The 17,081-nt window shown below is 45.1% G+C and overlaps 1 protein-coding gene across 1 annotated transcript; it reads right to left on the bottom strand.

Annotated features, from left to right (window-relative positions):
• Positions 1-6,393: 6,393 nt before the first annotated feature.
• On the bottom strand, positions 6,394-15,010 carry LOC149995671 (uncharacterized). The gene is made up of 3 exons (XM_090259282.1): positions 14,978-15,010; positions 13,661-13,787; positions 6,394-8,881 (listed from the first exon to the last, which is right to left on the bottom strand). Exons 1-3 carry the CDS (start codon positions 15,008-15,010, stop codon positions 7,005-7,007), a joined length of 2,037 nt encoding a protein of 678 aa, XP_090115408.1. The 3' UTR covers positions 6,394-7,004.
• Between the last annotated feature and the right edge of the window lie 2,071 nt (positions 15,011-17,081).

Genomic DNA, 17,081 nt, shown 5'->3' with positions numbered 1-17,081 from the left:
CATGGGCTCACCCTTTATTCAATCTTACGTCAATGCCAGGGCCCTACAGCCATGAATTTAAATTCCCCTTCCAAGTGCACCTCAGTCTTCATACCGTATCTCTCTCTCTCACACCTGCACTCCCACAGCCCCGCCTCCTCCTGCCCTCACCACAGTCCTCGCCTTGGCCTCTCTACTCATTACTCAGCATATGTGGTCCAGAGAATATATGGAAAATTCAAGCAGGATCAAGTACAACCCAGACTCTGATGACTCCCACTGACAGGGTCTCCGTTGGGTCCTGCAGTGAAGGCCTCCCTCCCTGACTGCTCCTTGCTTCAACCTCACCTACTGAGAACCACATCAGAGCTCAGATAGGCACAGCCCTCCTCCACTGGTGCCGCCCCTCATGTGCATCCACCAGTCTCAGCCTTCCCCTGTCCACCTCACCCTCACCGAAGGCCCAGCCCCAGTGGTCCCCTACCCCGTGCCCAGGGAGTCTCACAGATGATCACTTAAACCCCTAAGCTAACCTGTCAGCCTGACTGGGACACCCCAGGTCTCCCCAAGGGTCACAACAAAGTCCTGGTGAGCCTTTAGAGCAGTGAATACGCCCCAGCCCCCTCTTGTGTGAATTACCCTCAGGCCTTCAGTTCGTGTCATGTCTACTCATACTGTGAGGGCCGCGGTCACTCCACAACCCAAACTCTCCCCTCTCCCCTCTATGTGACCACTTCTGTCCCTATACTGCGCTGTGACACACACCTCCACCTACCGGGAGCCACAGCAGAAAACCCGGTCCTCAGCCCCTTCCTGACTTCCTGGGCTACTACTTCCATTACCACCCACGCCGGGGCCGGGTGCCCTGGAGGCGGCTGCGTGACCTCAGCCCCCGGTCCCCAGTGCAGCCCCTGCCCGGCTCCCCCTCTTCTCCGGGGTCCGCCCTCCCGTCCCGTCCCCACGGCTCTCGCCGCGCCCAGTCTCTCCGGCCCCTGAGCCGCGTTTGGAAACGTTGCGACCTCATCGCAGCCGGTGTCCCTTTTGTTCACAACCCTCCGCGGCCGCGGCCGTCCCGGGAGGAAAAGTCAAACTCCTCACGCACAACCTCGCCTCGGCCTCTCCGGCGCCTCCACACGCAACACGGCGCCCGGGTCCTCCCGGCTCAGCCGCCCCCGCGCGTCGCTACACGGCGGCCCCTCAGCGCGTCAGCCCGCGTGTCCCCCACGGGCGCCTCACGTCCCGGACGCCGGGGCCGGGGCTGCAGGGCTCGGTGGGGTGAGGGGGGGAGGCCCGGGTCGCGCACTCACCTCAGCCGGGCGCTCCCCGCGGACTCCGTGGGCGCAGCGGGGTCTGCGAGGCTCGAAAGCCCAGATCCGGCCACTTCGGAGGCGTCAAGCCTCGGACGCGCCTCTCCCAGCGGGGACCGCACCTCTACCGCCTCCCCCGCGACCCCTGCTGCGGCGGAGTGCCTGTTTCCGTTAACAGATCAGAGAGTTAAAAATATCCGCCACGAAAAAAGAAACAAAAAAAGCGGGAAATCACACCTTATCCTGACGCGCAGGCAGGAACCTGCTCCGCTCTCGGCTCAACGCCGCCATCTCGGACGCAGTGGCCTCAGGGTAACGTGGTTTCCGAGCTCGAGCCGTTTTCTGACCTTCCCAGGCGCTATCCCTGGCGAATAAAGATGTCGTGGTACCACTCAGGCGCCGCTGGGAAATGGCATTAGTTTTTAGGGGGTTCGCAGGCTTCTGGGCAGCGATGTCTGCACCTGATCTCTTGATTGGAGACTTTATTCAGACTCCGTCCTGCTCACCAAAACTATCGGACAGAGTTCTGGCTGCCACTGGGAAGCCAATACTCCAGAGGCAGGTGCTGGTGTAAAGGAAAGTGGTTCTGTTCAGGTAACGGCAACCTAAAGATGGGGGACCCTCCTCTCGAAACCCAACCTCACATCTTGGTAAAGGCAAAGGTTTTTATAAAGACAAGAGCGGGACAAGCAGAATTAAGAGATTAGGGGAAGAGACAACAAGCTGGCAGTGTCTTCAGTGGTCCCAATATGGATCTTCAATGTCATGCCCTGGAACTGATGAGTGCCCGCCAAATTCCTCCAACTGGGTGATATTGTCACCTGACTTCCTGCTCAAGGCCATTTCTACTACAAGCAGGAACTGGAACTGCTTGTGCTTGCAGTATGCTTACAAAGAAACTATTAGTATGTGAGTTCATTTTTATCAGTTTGTTAAGTACATTTTATTCTATTTCATGTTGTCAGAGTAGTATAAAGTTTTTAATTCCTTGTTATGCCGTGAATCTCACAATGCTCCTTAGAAGGAAAATATTTCAATTATTCCCAAAGATCACAAATCCAAAGAGGTGTATATTCTCACTTAGACACAAAATATATTCACTCAGCTAAAATGGGTTAACCATTTTCTGCCAATTCAAATATAAGTCAGAAGTGTTAGTAGATTTTTAAAAAATTTTATTTATTTACTTTTTAGAGAGAGGGGGAGAGAGCGAAAAGGAGAGGGAGAGATGGATGACCTCTCATACCTGCCATAGTCTGGGACCAAATCCACAACCCAGGGATGTGCCCTGACCAGGAATTGAATCAGTGGCATTTGGATTTGCAGAATTATGCCCAACTGACCACACCAGTGAGGGCTGAAAAAAGTGATTTTGTTTCCAACCTGGAACCATGCCAATATTTTACATCAAGTGTCACCCAATTTATGGGAAACATTATAAAATAACTCTATAAACAATATAATCAAGCACGTAATGAAAGTTAAAGCTTAAGGATGGAGATGATGTAAGAACTCAGTAAGAGTTTGAACTGTGCCTGCAAATGACCAGACACCTGATCTCTGCTTAGGGGGCCAAGCTGTGCAATGATATTATTTATTCTCTTTAATGTGGCCTACACTTAATTTTTCTCATATAGATTCTATCCTAAAACGTGTACTTGTACTTCTTGAATAACTGGGAAAACCAGTTTGACCTGCAACTAGCGATAGGTTATCATGAAAATGCCATGACATCAAATAATGCTCAGGTCCCAGGTAACTTACGAGAGGGCTGCTCAGGGCTGCTCCCTCTGTTGAAAATGGACAATCGCTAACATTTAGAAGGGCTTTAAGGATTCAGCACTAATCCAAGGCATTCTGACAGCAGTGAGGAGGGAGTGACATGGGGAAAGGAGTCAATTTTCAGAGTGTGCACGTATGCCACCTGGTGCCTTTAAATGGACTGTGTTGTTTAGGGACATATCATGGGAGCACATTGCAAATATCACCAAGGGTGCTACGGACTCCACCTCTTCTCTGAAACAGCCCACCAACCATAACTGCTAACTGGGTTGTGTGAGACACTGACTCAACCTGATTTGGCCAACTGGCCCCTGTCTGGAGCAATCAGGAGTTAAGAATCTCAGTTGTGGCCAGTGAAGCGAGGGTTTGTGTTGAGAAGGACTATGTTCCTACTCAAAGATTTCTGGTGCAGACATGCGGAGACTGGAAAGGATGTGGCTGCAGAACAAGGTCAGGGATGCAGGGAGATGATGCTGAGCACTACTGTCTCCTCCAGCCAGTCCTGGACACAGTACAGGATCAAGTGGGCAGTTTCCTGTATGAAGTAGAGGTGACCCCCGGCTGCTGTGGCTCAGTGGATTGAGGGATGGCCTGTGGACCAAAAGGTCGCTAGTTCGATTCCCAGTCATGGCATGTGCCTGGGTTGCGGGCCAGGTCCTCAGTTGGGGGCCATCAAGAGGCAACTGATCAATGTATCTCTCACACATCCATGTTTCTCTCTCTCTCTTCTTTCTTTAAAAATAAATAAAATCTTGAAAGAAAAAAAAAAAAAGATGTGACCTCCCCTCTACAGAGATAACAATACTATAGGTCTCCAGGATCACTTCTGAATATGTCCCAAGTGCCACATCCAGCTGTCATCAATATTGCAGAGTATATGTCACCAAAATGTACCAAAAACACATGAAGGGTCAAACTGAGGGACCACATTCACCACAGTGAATAAAATTGAAGCCTGTCATGCAAAAGATAAGTGAACGTGCAAAGACTCAGGCCCAAATTACGGGGGTCTCCTTAGTGCCAGGCTGTGTGCTAAGTTAAAAAAGAAAAAGACAAAATGCAGGTAAGATTTAAAGCCATTTCCCTGGAGAAATCACTGGAAATGACATATAATTTTCCCATGAAGACTATGAGGCAGATGATAAGCGCTCTAAAATCAAGAAAAAGTGGAAAATTCATGATAATTGCAACAATGAAAATAGCAGTAACAAGTGAGCTTACCATTTCCCTGGGCTTTGCTGTCCTCCTCCCTTGTGCTGATTATTTAATATGCCATGGTTGAGCTTGTCCCCAGGACTCGAGCCAGACTTACGAGTTTGAATCCAGCCTCTTGAACCTGACCTTGGAAACCTCATTTTTCTGCTCGATTCTTGATTTCCCCAGAAAGACAGTAACACTTTAAACCCACAGGGTGCAGCTGAATTAAAAAGAAACTAATTTAAAAAAGCAAATCCTGGAATACCAGTACCCAGAAGTGTTAACTGAATTTATTTACCTCTATTGCTTCTCATAAGGGCTGTGGTTCATACTTTCATCAATTTCCTATCACTCACTGAAGAGACTTTTTGGGAGATTAACTGTCAACCACAGATGTCACAATGGGGGATCGATACTGAGACCTAAGAGCCCTAAAGCCACCTCCTACCCGTGGTGGAGTCTGTGTTAACTACATCATGTATGGGGGATCTGAGAAGTTCCATTTATTTTCACAAGCACCCAGGGCAGAAGGTCCCAGGGGTGTGGCCTCTATGGCAACCACAGGGGATGACTGGGGTATAGCTACTGCCTTTGAAATAAGCAACAAAGCTGGGATCAAGGTTGCTCTTTATGATCTCACCTAATATAGGAAACCAATGACCACTACAAACAAGCAAAACAGAACCAAAGGCGTGGAAACAAGGAGCAGACTGACAGTGACCAGGGGGGAGGAGGAAGAGGGCAGGGGGCAAAGAAGGGAAAGGGTGGATTGAGTGTCGGCCTGCGAGCCAAGTGTCGCTGGTTCGATTTCCAGTCAGGGCACATTACTAGGTTGCACATCAGGTCCCCAGTTGGGGGCACGAGTGAGGCAACCACACAGTGATGTTTCTTGCCCTCTCTCTAAAAATAAAATAAATAATTTAAAAAAAAAAAGAAGGGAAAGGGTCTAGTCAAGGAACTAGTATGAAAATGACCATGGAAAATGGGGTGGGGATTGATGGTGGGAGAAGGGGTGGGCAGGGTGGGGAAAAGTGAGATAACTTAATAAAAAAATAAATAAAAATTTTTTAAGTTGCTTTTTATCCCTCTTACATAGGAGGAAACTGAGGCCCATAGAGAACATGACTTCCCTATGATCATAAAAATGTTCAAGAAGCTAACATTTAAACCCAGGTGGCATGGCCAAGGTACGGGGAGTCTAATTACAGATCTCTTCTCATTGGCTTCCAGGAGGGCCATAAGCTCAACAAACACCCATTCATCCTCACACCACATGGTGGGACCTTCAAGTCCTCTTCAGCCCAGCACACCCCAGAAAACAGACTATAAAAATGGGTCAACAGTAAAAATCAAGGCTTTTTATTATATTACCAAATGTTAAAACTTACAAAAGTGATGAAGTGTGTAAACAATGTGCATTATTCTTTAGTGTATGATATGTACTTACATTTTGTACAGCAAAAAAAGCATTTGACTATTAAAACAAATATACCATCTCTCCCAAACCCAATTATTCCATAAACCAAAAATTACTTTTTCAAGCAGTGAAAGTGATTGACATTGCATCATACATCTTTGCTGTTTTACTCTATTTGCTAAAGGAGAGTACCCCAAATTAACAAAACAATAGGTAAATTATGTGAGCGCACACTTTACTAAGAATGTATCAGAAGTACATACACACTTGCAAAAATGCTGGTCCTAAATCCTTAGGGAGATGCAACTAAAACAGAGAAAGCATCATGAACACACCACAAAAAGAGCTAAAATTCACAGAAATCAAATCAAAATTTTGTTAAGAGTGGGGAAATGCAACCCTCACACACTGTAAGAATGCATAAAGGCACAATTAGTTTAGATCATACATTGTTAGGTTCTTTAAATTATAAACATTAAAATTCTGAGAAATGTCTGTACTCTGAACATATAAAATTAAACTCTGATATTTCTTCAGAAGGTTTCTTCAGTGTAATTACAGAGAAAAAAAATAATTTTCTAAAATCTAACTATTACACTATGAGAACTCTCCCACGTTAAAATGGTAGATTTATGGCTAAAGATTTACCATGTTCACTTTACACTTGAAGCCTTTACCAGAGTACACTGTGATTAAAGTACCATGACTACGAGGTAAAAGATTTCCCACACTTGTGTCTCCATAAGGACTATTTCCTTTGTAAACTGCTGATAAAAAAGGAAAAAGTATGGGAAAAGAATTTCCCACACTGACTGTACTCATAAAGCCTTTACTTAAGAGTAAAATCTCTGAATATAATAGAACTTATTGCTATAAGAAAAAAACTTCTCATATTGCACATGTATAAAAGCTATTGCCTGTGTGGCCTTGGAGAAGTTAACAAAGTAAATGCCTAGAAATAGAAATAAAAGATTTCCCAAATTTTCTTAACTGCTAATAACTGAATCACTGAATTTTCGGATAACAACCAAAGCATGGCTATTGGTAAAATATTTCCCATATTCAAAGGACTCAAATGCCTTTTCTACCATGTAAACTCTCTCAGAATAATAGAAATTTCTGAAACAAGAAAAAGATTTCCCACATCTCCTGGATACATAAGGGCATTTCCCAGTGAGAAAACTCTGATGATAAAGGAGGTGACTGATGCAGATAAAAGATTTCGCACATCCTCTGCATTCAAAAAGCCTTTATCCAGTCTGAACTCTTCGATGATGACAAAAGGCAGAGCTACTCATTAAGTTTTCCCACATTAACTGCACTCATACCGGTTTTTCTCCAGAATGAACTCGATAGTGTTTAATAAGGGCAGAGCTATTTCTAAAGCACTTCTTACATTCACTGCACTCATAAGGCTTTTCTCCAGTGTGAACTCTCTGATGATAACGAAGAAGAGACCTAATGGGAAAAGATTTTCCACAAACACCACACACATAGGGCCTTTCTCCAGTGTGAAGTTTCTTATGCAGAAAAAAAGCAGACCTCCAAGTAAAAGACATCCCACATTCAGCACACACAAAAGGCCTTTCGCCAGTGTGAATTCTCTGATGATAACGAAGAACAGAGTTATTGGTAAAAGACTTCCCACAATGTCCACACTCATAAGGCTTTTCTCCAGTATGAACTGATTGATGCTTTAAAAAAGCAGACCTCCAAGCAAAAGACATCCCACATTCACACTCAAATGGCTTCTCTCCAGTGTGAACTCTCTGATGATCACGAAGAGCAGAGCTATGGGTAAAAGATTTCCCACAATCACTACACACATAAGGCTTTTCTCCAGTATGAACTCTCTGATGCAGAAGAAAAGCAGACCGCCAAGTAAAAGATATCCCACATTCACCACACTCATAAGGCCTTTCTCCAGTGTGAAGACTCTGATGACCTTGCAGGGCAAAGCGCCTGGTGAAACATTTCCCACATTCATGGCACTCATAAGGCTTTTCTCCAGTATGAACTGTCTGATGCTTAAGAAAAGAAGACCTCCAGGTAAAAGATTTCCCACATTCATCACACTCATAAGGCCGTTCTCCGGTATGAACTCTCTGATGGTTGAGAAGAACAGACCGATTGGTAAAAGTTTTTCCACATTCACTGCACTTAAAAGGCCTTTCTCCACTGTGATCTTTAAGATGTCTACGAAGGGCAGAACTGCAGGTGTAAGATTTCCCACATTCACTGCACTCATAAGGCCTTTCTCCAGTGTGAACTCTCTGATGATTACGAAGAACAGAACTATTGGTAAAAGATTTCCCACATTCACTGCACTCATAAGGCCTTTCCCCAGTGTGAACTCTCTGATGATTACGACAAACAGAGCTATTGGCAAAAGATTTTCCACATTCACTGCACTCATAAGGCCTTTCTCCAGTGTGCACTCTCTGATGACCCTGGAGGGCATAGCTTCTGTTGAAAGATTTCCCACATTCACCACACTCATAAGGCTTTTCTCCAGTGTGAAGTTTCTTATGACGTTGGAGGGCAGAGCTTCTGGTGAAAGACATCCCACATATGCCACACTCATGAGTCTTTTCTCCAGTGTTAACTTTCGGATGATCATGGAGGGCAGAGCTATTGGTAGATTCCTCACATTCATAATACTCACAAGACTGCCTTTCTATAAGGAAACTCTGATCCTCAACAAGTGTGTCTTCACATCCATAAGCTTTCTCACATTCTCTAGGGGCGTAAAAATATTTCCTACTTTGTAGAGGTATTTCAGACTTAGAGATTTCCTCTGCTCCATGCACTGTGTGAGTAGCCAGTTGCTCAAGAGGTCCTGAGTTGATGAGGAAGTACTTTCCAATCTGACTAGAGGTATGAGGCGTCCACGACACATGGAAATTCCAGTGCTTACCAAGTGAATCATCATCCACACTGCTTATGAAACAATCCTCTGTTGTGTCCTGCTCCTGGTCCTGGTGACTCTGCGCACTGAAATAAAATGGTTCTGCACATGCCCCACACCTCAGCAGTGTCGGCCTCTGCTGTGTTCCCTGCTGGTCAACCAAGAGGAAAATGTCTCTCAAGACGCGCCCACAACTCTCACAGGGGTGGCTCTTTTGGGAAGACAGTGAGACTCTTCCAGAAGCGTTCTGTTCATTGGGTGACTCCACATCCTCTGCTCCACAGCAGCAACCTGGACAAAAACAAATGCTGGTAAAGTGAATACTGACTTATACGGAGGCAGTTTTCTCACCACAGATTTGCATCTGTCACATCAAGGTATAACTTTATGCGATGATTTTCAAGACAAGTGAGATAAGACTCTGAGGAAGTGGTGGTTCTGCATTACTAGGCCACTAAGACAGTCAATAATAGGCACCTCATTAAAGGAAGGACTCTAGGAAGAACAGGAAACAAGGAAGAGTCAGGGTTTACCACTTGTTCCACTGCAGATGGCTGCCAGCGTAAGCATGTGCCCAACATTTGCAGTTGAAAATCCACCTCAGCAGAGCAGATGTTGTACAAAGGTCGTATAGAAATATGTGCACACTTCAAGATGCAATAGTCATTGATGAAGCTGGAAAGCACACCAAAGATACTCCTCAGAGCAATGGTTGTGGTGCAGAGGTCAGAGAGGCAGAGTTCAGCCCTGGCTGAAGGTCAGAGTACAAATGACAACTATGAGAACTAACAAATTGGCAAAGTGCCAATACTGAGAAAAGACAAGTGGATTAATATGTGGCCACTGGCAATGGTGACAAAATGCAGTTACATAGTATAGGTTTTTCATTATGTTTTAACAAAGCCCTGGCATCAAATGCTCTCCAAGTGCCATTCACCAACACCAGAACTCCTCTGAGACCATCTAGTCATGGCTGGACTAGACCCTCTTGTGATACCCAAAGGGCTCTTCTACTTCCCTCCCAGTTGAGGAATTATATGAAACTGATGATGCAACTCCTAAAACAGAAGAGATGAATAACCAGCACTGTCACAGAACAACTCCGGACAAATAGACTAAAGAAAAAAGATCTATGTGATTGACATTAGCAGGATGGCAGAATAAAAAATACAAATATTCAACCCCTTTGAAGAATAATTAGACAATTTTCCAGGATAAAACAACGCCCGTGGGGAAAAGGTGAAATGCTCAGGAGACCAGTTTTTGCCAAGAGACATAAAGTGGAGAATAAAACAAAGAACTGCACAGAAATAATGGCAAAAATGATTACGATGGTTACACTAAAAACACAAGGGTGAGAGCTTCCACTCGAAGCCATTGCGCTTGTGCTACAGTGGACTCTAGTGGCCAGTCATGTGATGACCATGGCAACCACTGTCACTGATAACTTTCGGATTCTCTAGTATCTGCAAACTTTTCACATATTTCATCTTAAAGAACCTGTACAGTTTGTCAGTGTGGACATCTAGAGGAATCCCCCTGGACACAGCATCCCTAATGAAAGAATCACATCAGTATGTCCCCAGCAATCTCTGTCACCAAAGACTCCAATGGAGATCAGCAAATATTTGGAAAACTGCTCCCGTGGCCCTGAGAACTCCTATAGTCTTCACTATTTTGACATCAGCTCATGGGGCAGCGAGATGAATGCAAATTGAATCTTGTCCTCACCCAAAACACATCATGTACCAAGCACCCGAGTATCTACAAGCAGATAAAACTATATCTCACCCTGGCTGCTGTGAGTCAAAGGGCTGACCACCAGTCCTCATACAGAAAGGACGCTTGTTAGAGTCCCATCAGGGCACGTGCCTGAATTGTGGGCTAAGCCCCCAGTTGGCAGCATGTGAGTGGCAATGTATTGTTGTTTCTCTCTCACATTGATGTTTCTTTATCTTTCTTCCTCCCTTCCCCTCTTTAATAATAAATTAAATCTTTAATATAAAAGCCAAATCCTTAAACATAACCTGTCCATTAAGTCCAGAAAGGTAACTTTCATTTCATTAAATGCTCAAACATCAACACTAAGACAAAAAGAAATATGACAAAGAAAATCACAAAAGGAACATCATAATTTTAAAGTGAATTCCCCAAAACTAGAAGCATAAAAATTACAAGACAAGAATACAAATAATTATTTTTTAACACCTCATGAGGTACAAGCAAATACACATGGAACAAAACATAATGAATAAACAAATAGTCATAAAATAAGGGGTTCTAAGAGAAATCATAAAAATAATAAAAAGGAATTCTAGAGTTTAATATGGTGAAGAAAATGAAAGCTGCAAATACTTTCAAACGTATACAACATCAAGGAGTAAAATGGATAAGGCACCTCGGAGTCAGTTTTTATTAAATTATTAGTGAAAAGAAAAAATTTTAAAAAGCGTTAAGACAGTCTGGATGAATTTGGGAACACCATACAAATAACCTTTATTTGCATTATGGGAACCCCAGAGGAAATGAAGAAAAGAGAGAAAGAGATAAAGTAAAGGGAAGGGAAAGAGAGGTATAAAATTCTTATATTAAAAAGTGAGATAAAGATTGACTTCCAGATATGAAGAAATGTCAATAACCATGTTCATGATCCTCAGAGATCCCTGTACAGATTCAAGGCAAACAGGACTTCTGCAAGATGCATTATAACAAGTGTCAAAAGACACTGAAAGAGATTTGTTTAAAGATTTTAATTATTTTTAGAGAGAGGGAAAAGGAGGGAGGGAAACATCAATGGTTGCCTCCCACAACTCAGGCATGTGCCCTAACTGGGAATCAAAAAACCGACCCTTTGGTTCACATGCTGGGGCTCAATCCACAGTGCCACACAAGCCAGGGCCAAAAGAACAAAAACTCCTCTTATGCAGAATAACACTCCCTTAGGACTATCAGTAGAGTTATGTGAAGAAACTTTGCAGGATAGGAGAATGTTAAATCATATATTAAAAACACTAAAAGAAAATATCTGCATGCTAACAATACTTAAACCAGAAAGCCTCTTCCTTAAAAATAACAAGAAAAATATACAGAAAGGCAAAAACTGAAGAAATTTACTTCTATTCATCCTGACTTACTAGAAATGCCAAAAAAAAAAGTTCTTTGAACTGAAATAAAAGCATACTACATAGAAATATGAAAACATAGCAAAGTGGAAAATTCTCTGGTAAGGCCAGGAATGTGATCAAGTTCCCAATACTAAAACAGTTCAATGGTGGACTGTACTTTAACTTTATTGTATATAGAATAAAAATAAAGATATTAAGAACAATGGTGACAATAATTTAAAAGATACACAAAATGTAAAGATATGAACTGTGATATCAAAATATATAGGGGGGGTGGTGTGGCAGAGTCAAAGGGTAGAATTTTGGTGTGCAAATAAACCGGTTTTCAGGTTACAATATGTTAATGAGTTATGAGTTGTGTAATGGAAACCACAACCACAATCCTGTGTAATGGATACACAAAGGAAAAAGGAGTCAAATCATACCACTATAGAAAAGGATTACAGCACAAAAAAGACAGCAAGAGCAAAAGACAAAAAAGGAACTATAAAAGAGGCAGAAAACAATGAGATGACCATAGTAGGTCCTTCAAAAAATTCTCCAATCAAGAGACACAGAGTGGCTGAAGGGATAAAAAGCACAGGACACAAAAGTATTTCAGTTCTTGCATTTGCCCACCATCATCAGTTGGGCTCAAATAACTACTTGTAAAAATTCTCACAGTGCATGAAAAAGTTGAAGGGATTAAGTGGTACAAATACAGAATAGTTCAGCATAGGGAATAAGGTCAATAATATTCCAGTAACTATGGATGGTGTAACATGGGTGCAAAATTTATCAGAAGAATCACTTAGTAAGGTACGTAATGTCTAATCATTGGGTTGTACACATGAAACGATCATAACAGTGTAGGTCAATTTAAAATTTTTTAATTTATAAAAGTGAATAAATAAGTTGAGAACTGCCTGGGCTTCCCTTGTGTTAAAAAAAGAAAAAATACCCACAAGACACAATATATGCTGCCCACAAGAGACTCACTAAAACTTTATGGACACAAATAGGTTGAAAGTAAAGAGATGTTAAAAAATATTCCATACAAATAAAACCAAAGAGAGCAGGAGTACCTTAAGTTCTATCAGACAAAACAGACAACCTGAAACACCGTCAGAAGAGAAAAGCCATCCTAAAATGATAAAGCAGTCAATTCATCTAGAGGATAACATTTTTCATTAGTATGCATCCAACCCCAGAGCACCTAAATAGACTGAGCAAACAATATGAGCTCTGAAGGCAGACAAGGCAACAGAACAGCACTAGACAACTATGTATTTTCCTTCCAACAACGGGTAGATCATCTAAGTCAAAAGCAATACGGAATTACTTCAGTTTGACTACACTTTAGAGAAAACAGAACTAATAAATATATACAAAATATTTTATGCAGCTTTGACCGGTTGGTTTAGCTTGATAGATAGTTGTCTGGTACAGCACCAAAATGTTGCAGCTTCCATCCCCAGTCTAGGACATACAAGAGGCAACAGATCCATGCTTTTTCTCTCACATATATATATTTTTCTCTCCCTATCCCTTCCTCTCTAACAGTCAGTAAATGGATCCTCGAACGAGTATTAAATATATATGTATGTAGACACGACGAACAGGAATATAAAAAATATTTTCCTCGCTAATCAATGTGAAATCTATTAGACTTCTGACAACACTACTCACCTCAAATCTTTCCCTAGGAGAGTTCAGTACACCAGATATTGGGGCTGCAGAGAGAGAAGGGGAAGTGCAAACAACCCAGCCCTGCCACATCTAGGACCTACCCAGAAAACTGGAAAACCAACACTGTACACACTGCACATGCGAGGAGAGAGCGCCCCTGAGGGAAATGCAAACCTAGTCCAGGTCACTGGTGAGTGTTTTTTGAAAGTGAGTTTGTTAAGCCTGAGGAAAGGGGGGTGCAGGTATGCAGAAAAAGAATTCACAGTGAGTGTCTTACCCAGAGAAGATACAAGAGCAAAGCTCTCCAGCATCACGTTGAGGTACAGGCGTCTCTGAGCCTCACTAAGAAGGCCCCATTCTGTCCTGGAGAAGTACACGGCGACATCCGCAAAGGTCACAATATCCTGTCAGGATTAATACAAATGAATCTGGAACAGTCTGAAACAAACCTAATCCTACTCCACAAAAGCTTAACCACACCCAACCCTTTCCTGAATCCCCAGTTCAGAGAAGACACCAGCGCTGGGCCCAGGGCCTTGGCGCCTGCTGTCTTATCTAAGTCTCAAATCTCCTTTATCACCCTAGCAACAGCAGCAACTATGGAATGTGCAGGAGATAAGTAAAACCTCTGCTCAGGTCCATGCCTGCAGGGCTAGTCTTCCCGCCCAGCAATTCCACCGACTTTCCCAGACCGCGCCTCCGACACAGCCAAACGTGGGCTCGCGCTTCACCCGTGGTCCCCACACCGGGTACCGGGCCCGTCCGCTCACACTTCCTCCAGCTGAGCTCACAGCGTGGTCCTTCCTCCTTCACAGCCTCACACCCAGGGTCACCCCCTCGGCTCGGCCCCCTCCTGCTCCGCACCACAGGCATCTCTCTGAGATCACCCATGAACTTAGCATGTGGCTTGCAGAGGGTGCTCGGAAATGCCAGAAGGACCTAGTACAACTGAGGCAGGGCAGAAAGACCTTAGGAAAATCCTAACAAGTGGGTGTAAAAGCCTCTTACAGGAACCCCAACCTCTGCTCACCAACTAAGGGGAACAGGTAATGGCAGGAGGCCCCTGCGTCAGCCACGGAAATCGCAGCCACAAGGGCCCCTCCCAGCCAGGAGGCCCCTCAGAACCAGGCGTCACAAAGCCCGGGGACAACGCCCCGCCCTGGGAAACGCGGGGAACCCCACGAACCCTCTCAGCACGGGCCCCGTCCGCTCGGAGGCACACGGTTTGCCCCCGTCCCCGTGGCGCCCGCACTGGCCTCTTCCTTCCGTTCTGACTGAAACTGCCCGAGTCTCACGCCGGTTTGTCCTTCAAACCTGTCCCGGGCCGGTCAGGGGCCCGAGGGGTGTCTGACGCGCGGAAGTTTCAGGGGCGCGCCAGGCGGGGGCAGCCCCTGGAGCGTTAGAGGTTCGGTGACCAAACCGCAGCGGCCCCTCAGCCGGTCGCCCTCCCCCACTCCCGTCACCCGCGTGTCACCACTAACGCCTGTCGGTCCCGGACTCCGACGCCCGGGACAAAGGACGAGACGGGAGGCCCGCACTGTGGCTGCAGGGCTCGGGGGGAAGAGGGGAGAAGGCCCTGGGGACGCGCACTCACCTCCGCCGGGAGCCTCCCCGCGGCGGCGGCCATTCACTCGGTGGGCGGTGAGACGCGAGCAGCAAATGACTACGGGCTCCCTGTGGCGGCCCCGGGTCCAATCACCCGAGCAACGTCGCTGCGACTCCCGCGTGTGACACGGACGACCACCCCGGCGCGTTCTCCACTCGACTACGTGACCACGAGAACGTGGCCGGCTAATACCGAAACTAAGGAAGCGAAGAGGACACGCCTGCCGGAGACCGACGGAAGTCCCGCCCCGCAGCAGGGCCCTAACGGAAATGCCTTTTCTGGGCCTTTATTGGCTCAGCGTTCTGCCACTCCCGCCCGCGTTCGGCTATTCCCGCCTGTCTTCTGAGTAATGGGAGGTCGAAGTTTAGAAGAAGGGGTGCAGGGAGGTTCATAGTAATTGCAGAGAAAGCTCACAAATGACTATTAACTGCATCGGGCCGTGTGTCAGTTTTTACAAAGATGACAAGAGAGGGTCTGGAGCAAGATAAAGACCTGACTTAACAGCCCTGGCTGGTGTTGCTCAGTGGATTGAGCACTGGGCTGTGAACCAAAGAGTCGCCAGTTCGGTTCCCACTCAGGGCGTATACCTGCGTTCCGGGCCGGGTCCCCAGCTGGGAGGCATGTGAGAGGCAACCAATCTCTCACACAATAATGTTTCTTCCCCTCTCTGCCTCCCTCCTTTCCCCTCTCGCTAAAAAAAGAATAAATAAATAAAACTGTCTTAACAGTCCTCCACCCATATCTGTGCTTATGAGGTGACGCCGTCCCTTGGAAGAATATCCATCACCTTCTCCCCCAAATGAATATGTTATTCTCTCACCCTACCCCACAAATTCTATAAATCTTCAGTACAATGGAGCCCAGCGCCTATGCCTTCATCACCTACCTCACCTAGGCCTGTTCTCTTCCCCAAGAACGTATTAATAAAATTCTGCTTGCTTGCTAACCAATTGATCTTTAATCTTTTTCTGCATCACCAAGAATCGAGCCTCCCACAACACTTTAACACGGCAAACCGGGATCCCGTATTTCCCCAGCTGACTCCAAAAGTGGATTTGAGGACTTTTATCCCAGCAATACACAGAGAATAGGAGCTGTGCTGTACTGTCCCCCAGTGCACATCGTTTCTCCGGCAAGGTAGTCTCTGGTGGGCCTGCGAGGCCTTTATTTTTTTTAAAGTACTGGTTTTGCGTATCTTTCTTCAGGATCTGCTCTTTCTGTTCTCCAGACATTCTGTCTCTTCTTGCTTCAGGCCCTCGGCATGTGCCTCACCTGGCAGAATGTGGTTGGGGCAGTTTACTCAGGTCCCTAAGGCTATCTATCCTGCCTCCGTTGGACCCACTTTGCAAAGTTAACGTATTAAAACATATACTAATACTTAAGAGCATTTGTGCCTGATGCAACCAGAAGTTCTAGCTCTGCCTGTGCAGCATTGTGACTAGAGTCCATACTGATTTGATCAGATGCCTGACTTACATTATACGTTTTCTGCAAAGAGAGTACATGTTGAAGACTTCAAAGAATGCAATTACAGAAATTCAGTCCAGAAATTACATTTAAAGTTACAGACCCATCAAATGAATATGCTAATAAAGCTAGTCATGCTACTTATTTGTTCCCCAGTGCATATTTTAGTCTATTAAATATGTAATAGTGTTGCAAAAATAATGACTGCGAGTTCAGAGTGCAGCGAAGGCATTTATTACTATTACGCATGCAGGCTCAGAGGAGTTCACTCCAAAGCCTAGGCCCCGAACAGCTTCTGCACATTCCTTTTATGCGTAGACAAACGTATGAGGTGGAGCAGGGTTTTGGCGCGAAACAGGCTACAGAAGCAGAAAAGCTCTGTTTCTCCCCGTTTCTCCAAGCTGGATACTCCGGAGTTACAATCTCACTAAATGAACTGGGGTACTAATTAACCGAGGGCGATCTGGTTATAGTCTGTCTCCAGATCTTTGAAATTTCTTTCTCTTGTTTGCAGGGCTGTCTAGCTATACAATCCCCCACTTCCTGGAGTCCGGTAATGGCTATCTCTCCACTTTGATCTCAGAAATCCTTAGTGCTCAGAAGCATCTGTGCTGAGCTGCGGAAT

The sequence above is a fragment of the Furipterus horrens genome, unplaced genomic scaffold (assembly GCF_987537825.1).
Source record: "Furipterus horrens unplaced genomic scaffold, mFurHor1.1.pri manual_scaffold_13, whole genome shotgun sequence".
Classification (NCBI taxonomy): Eukaryota; Metazoa; Chordata; class Mammalia; order Chiroptera; family Furipteridae; genus Furipterus; species Furipterus horrens.
The sequence above is the reverse complement of the archived record's forward strand: the minus strand, read 5'-3'. Positions and strand labels throughout refer to the sequence as shown.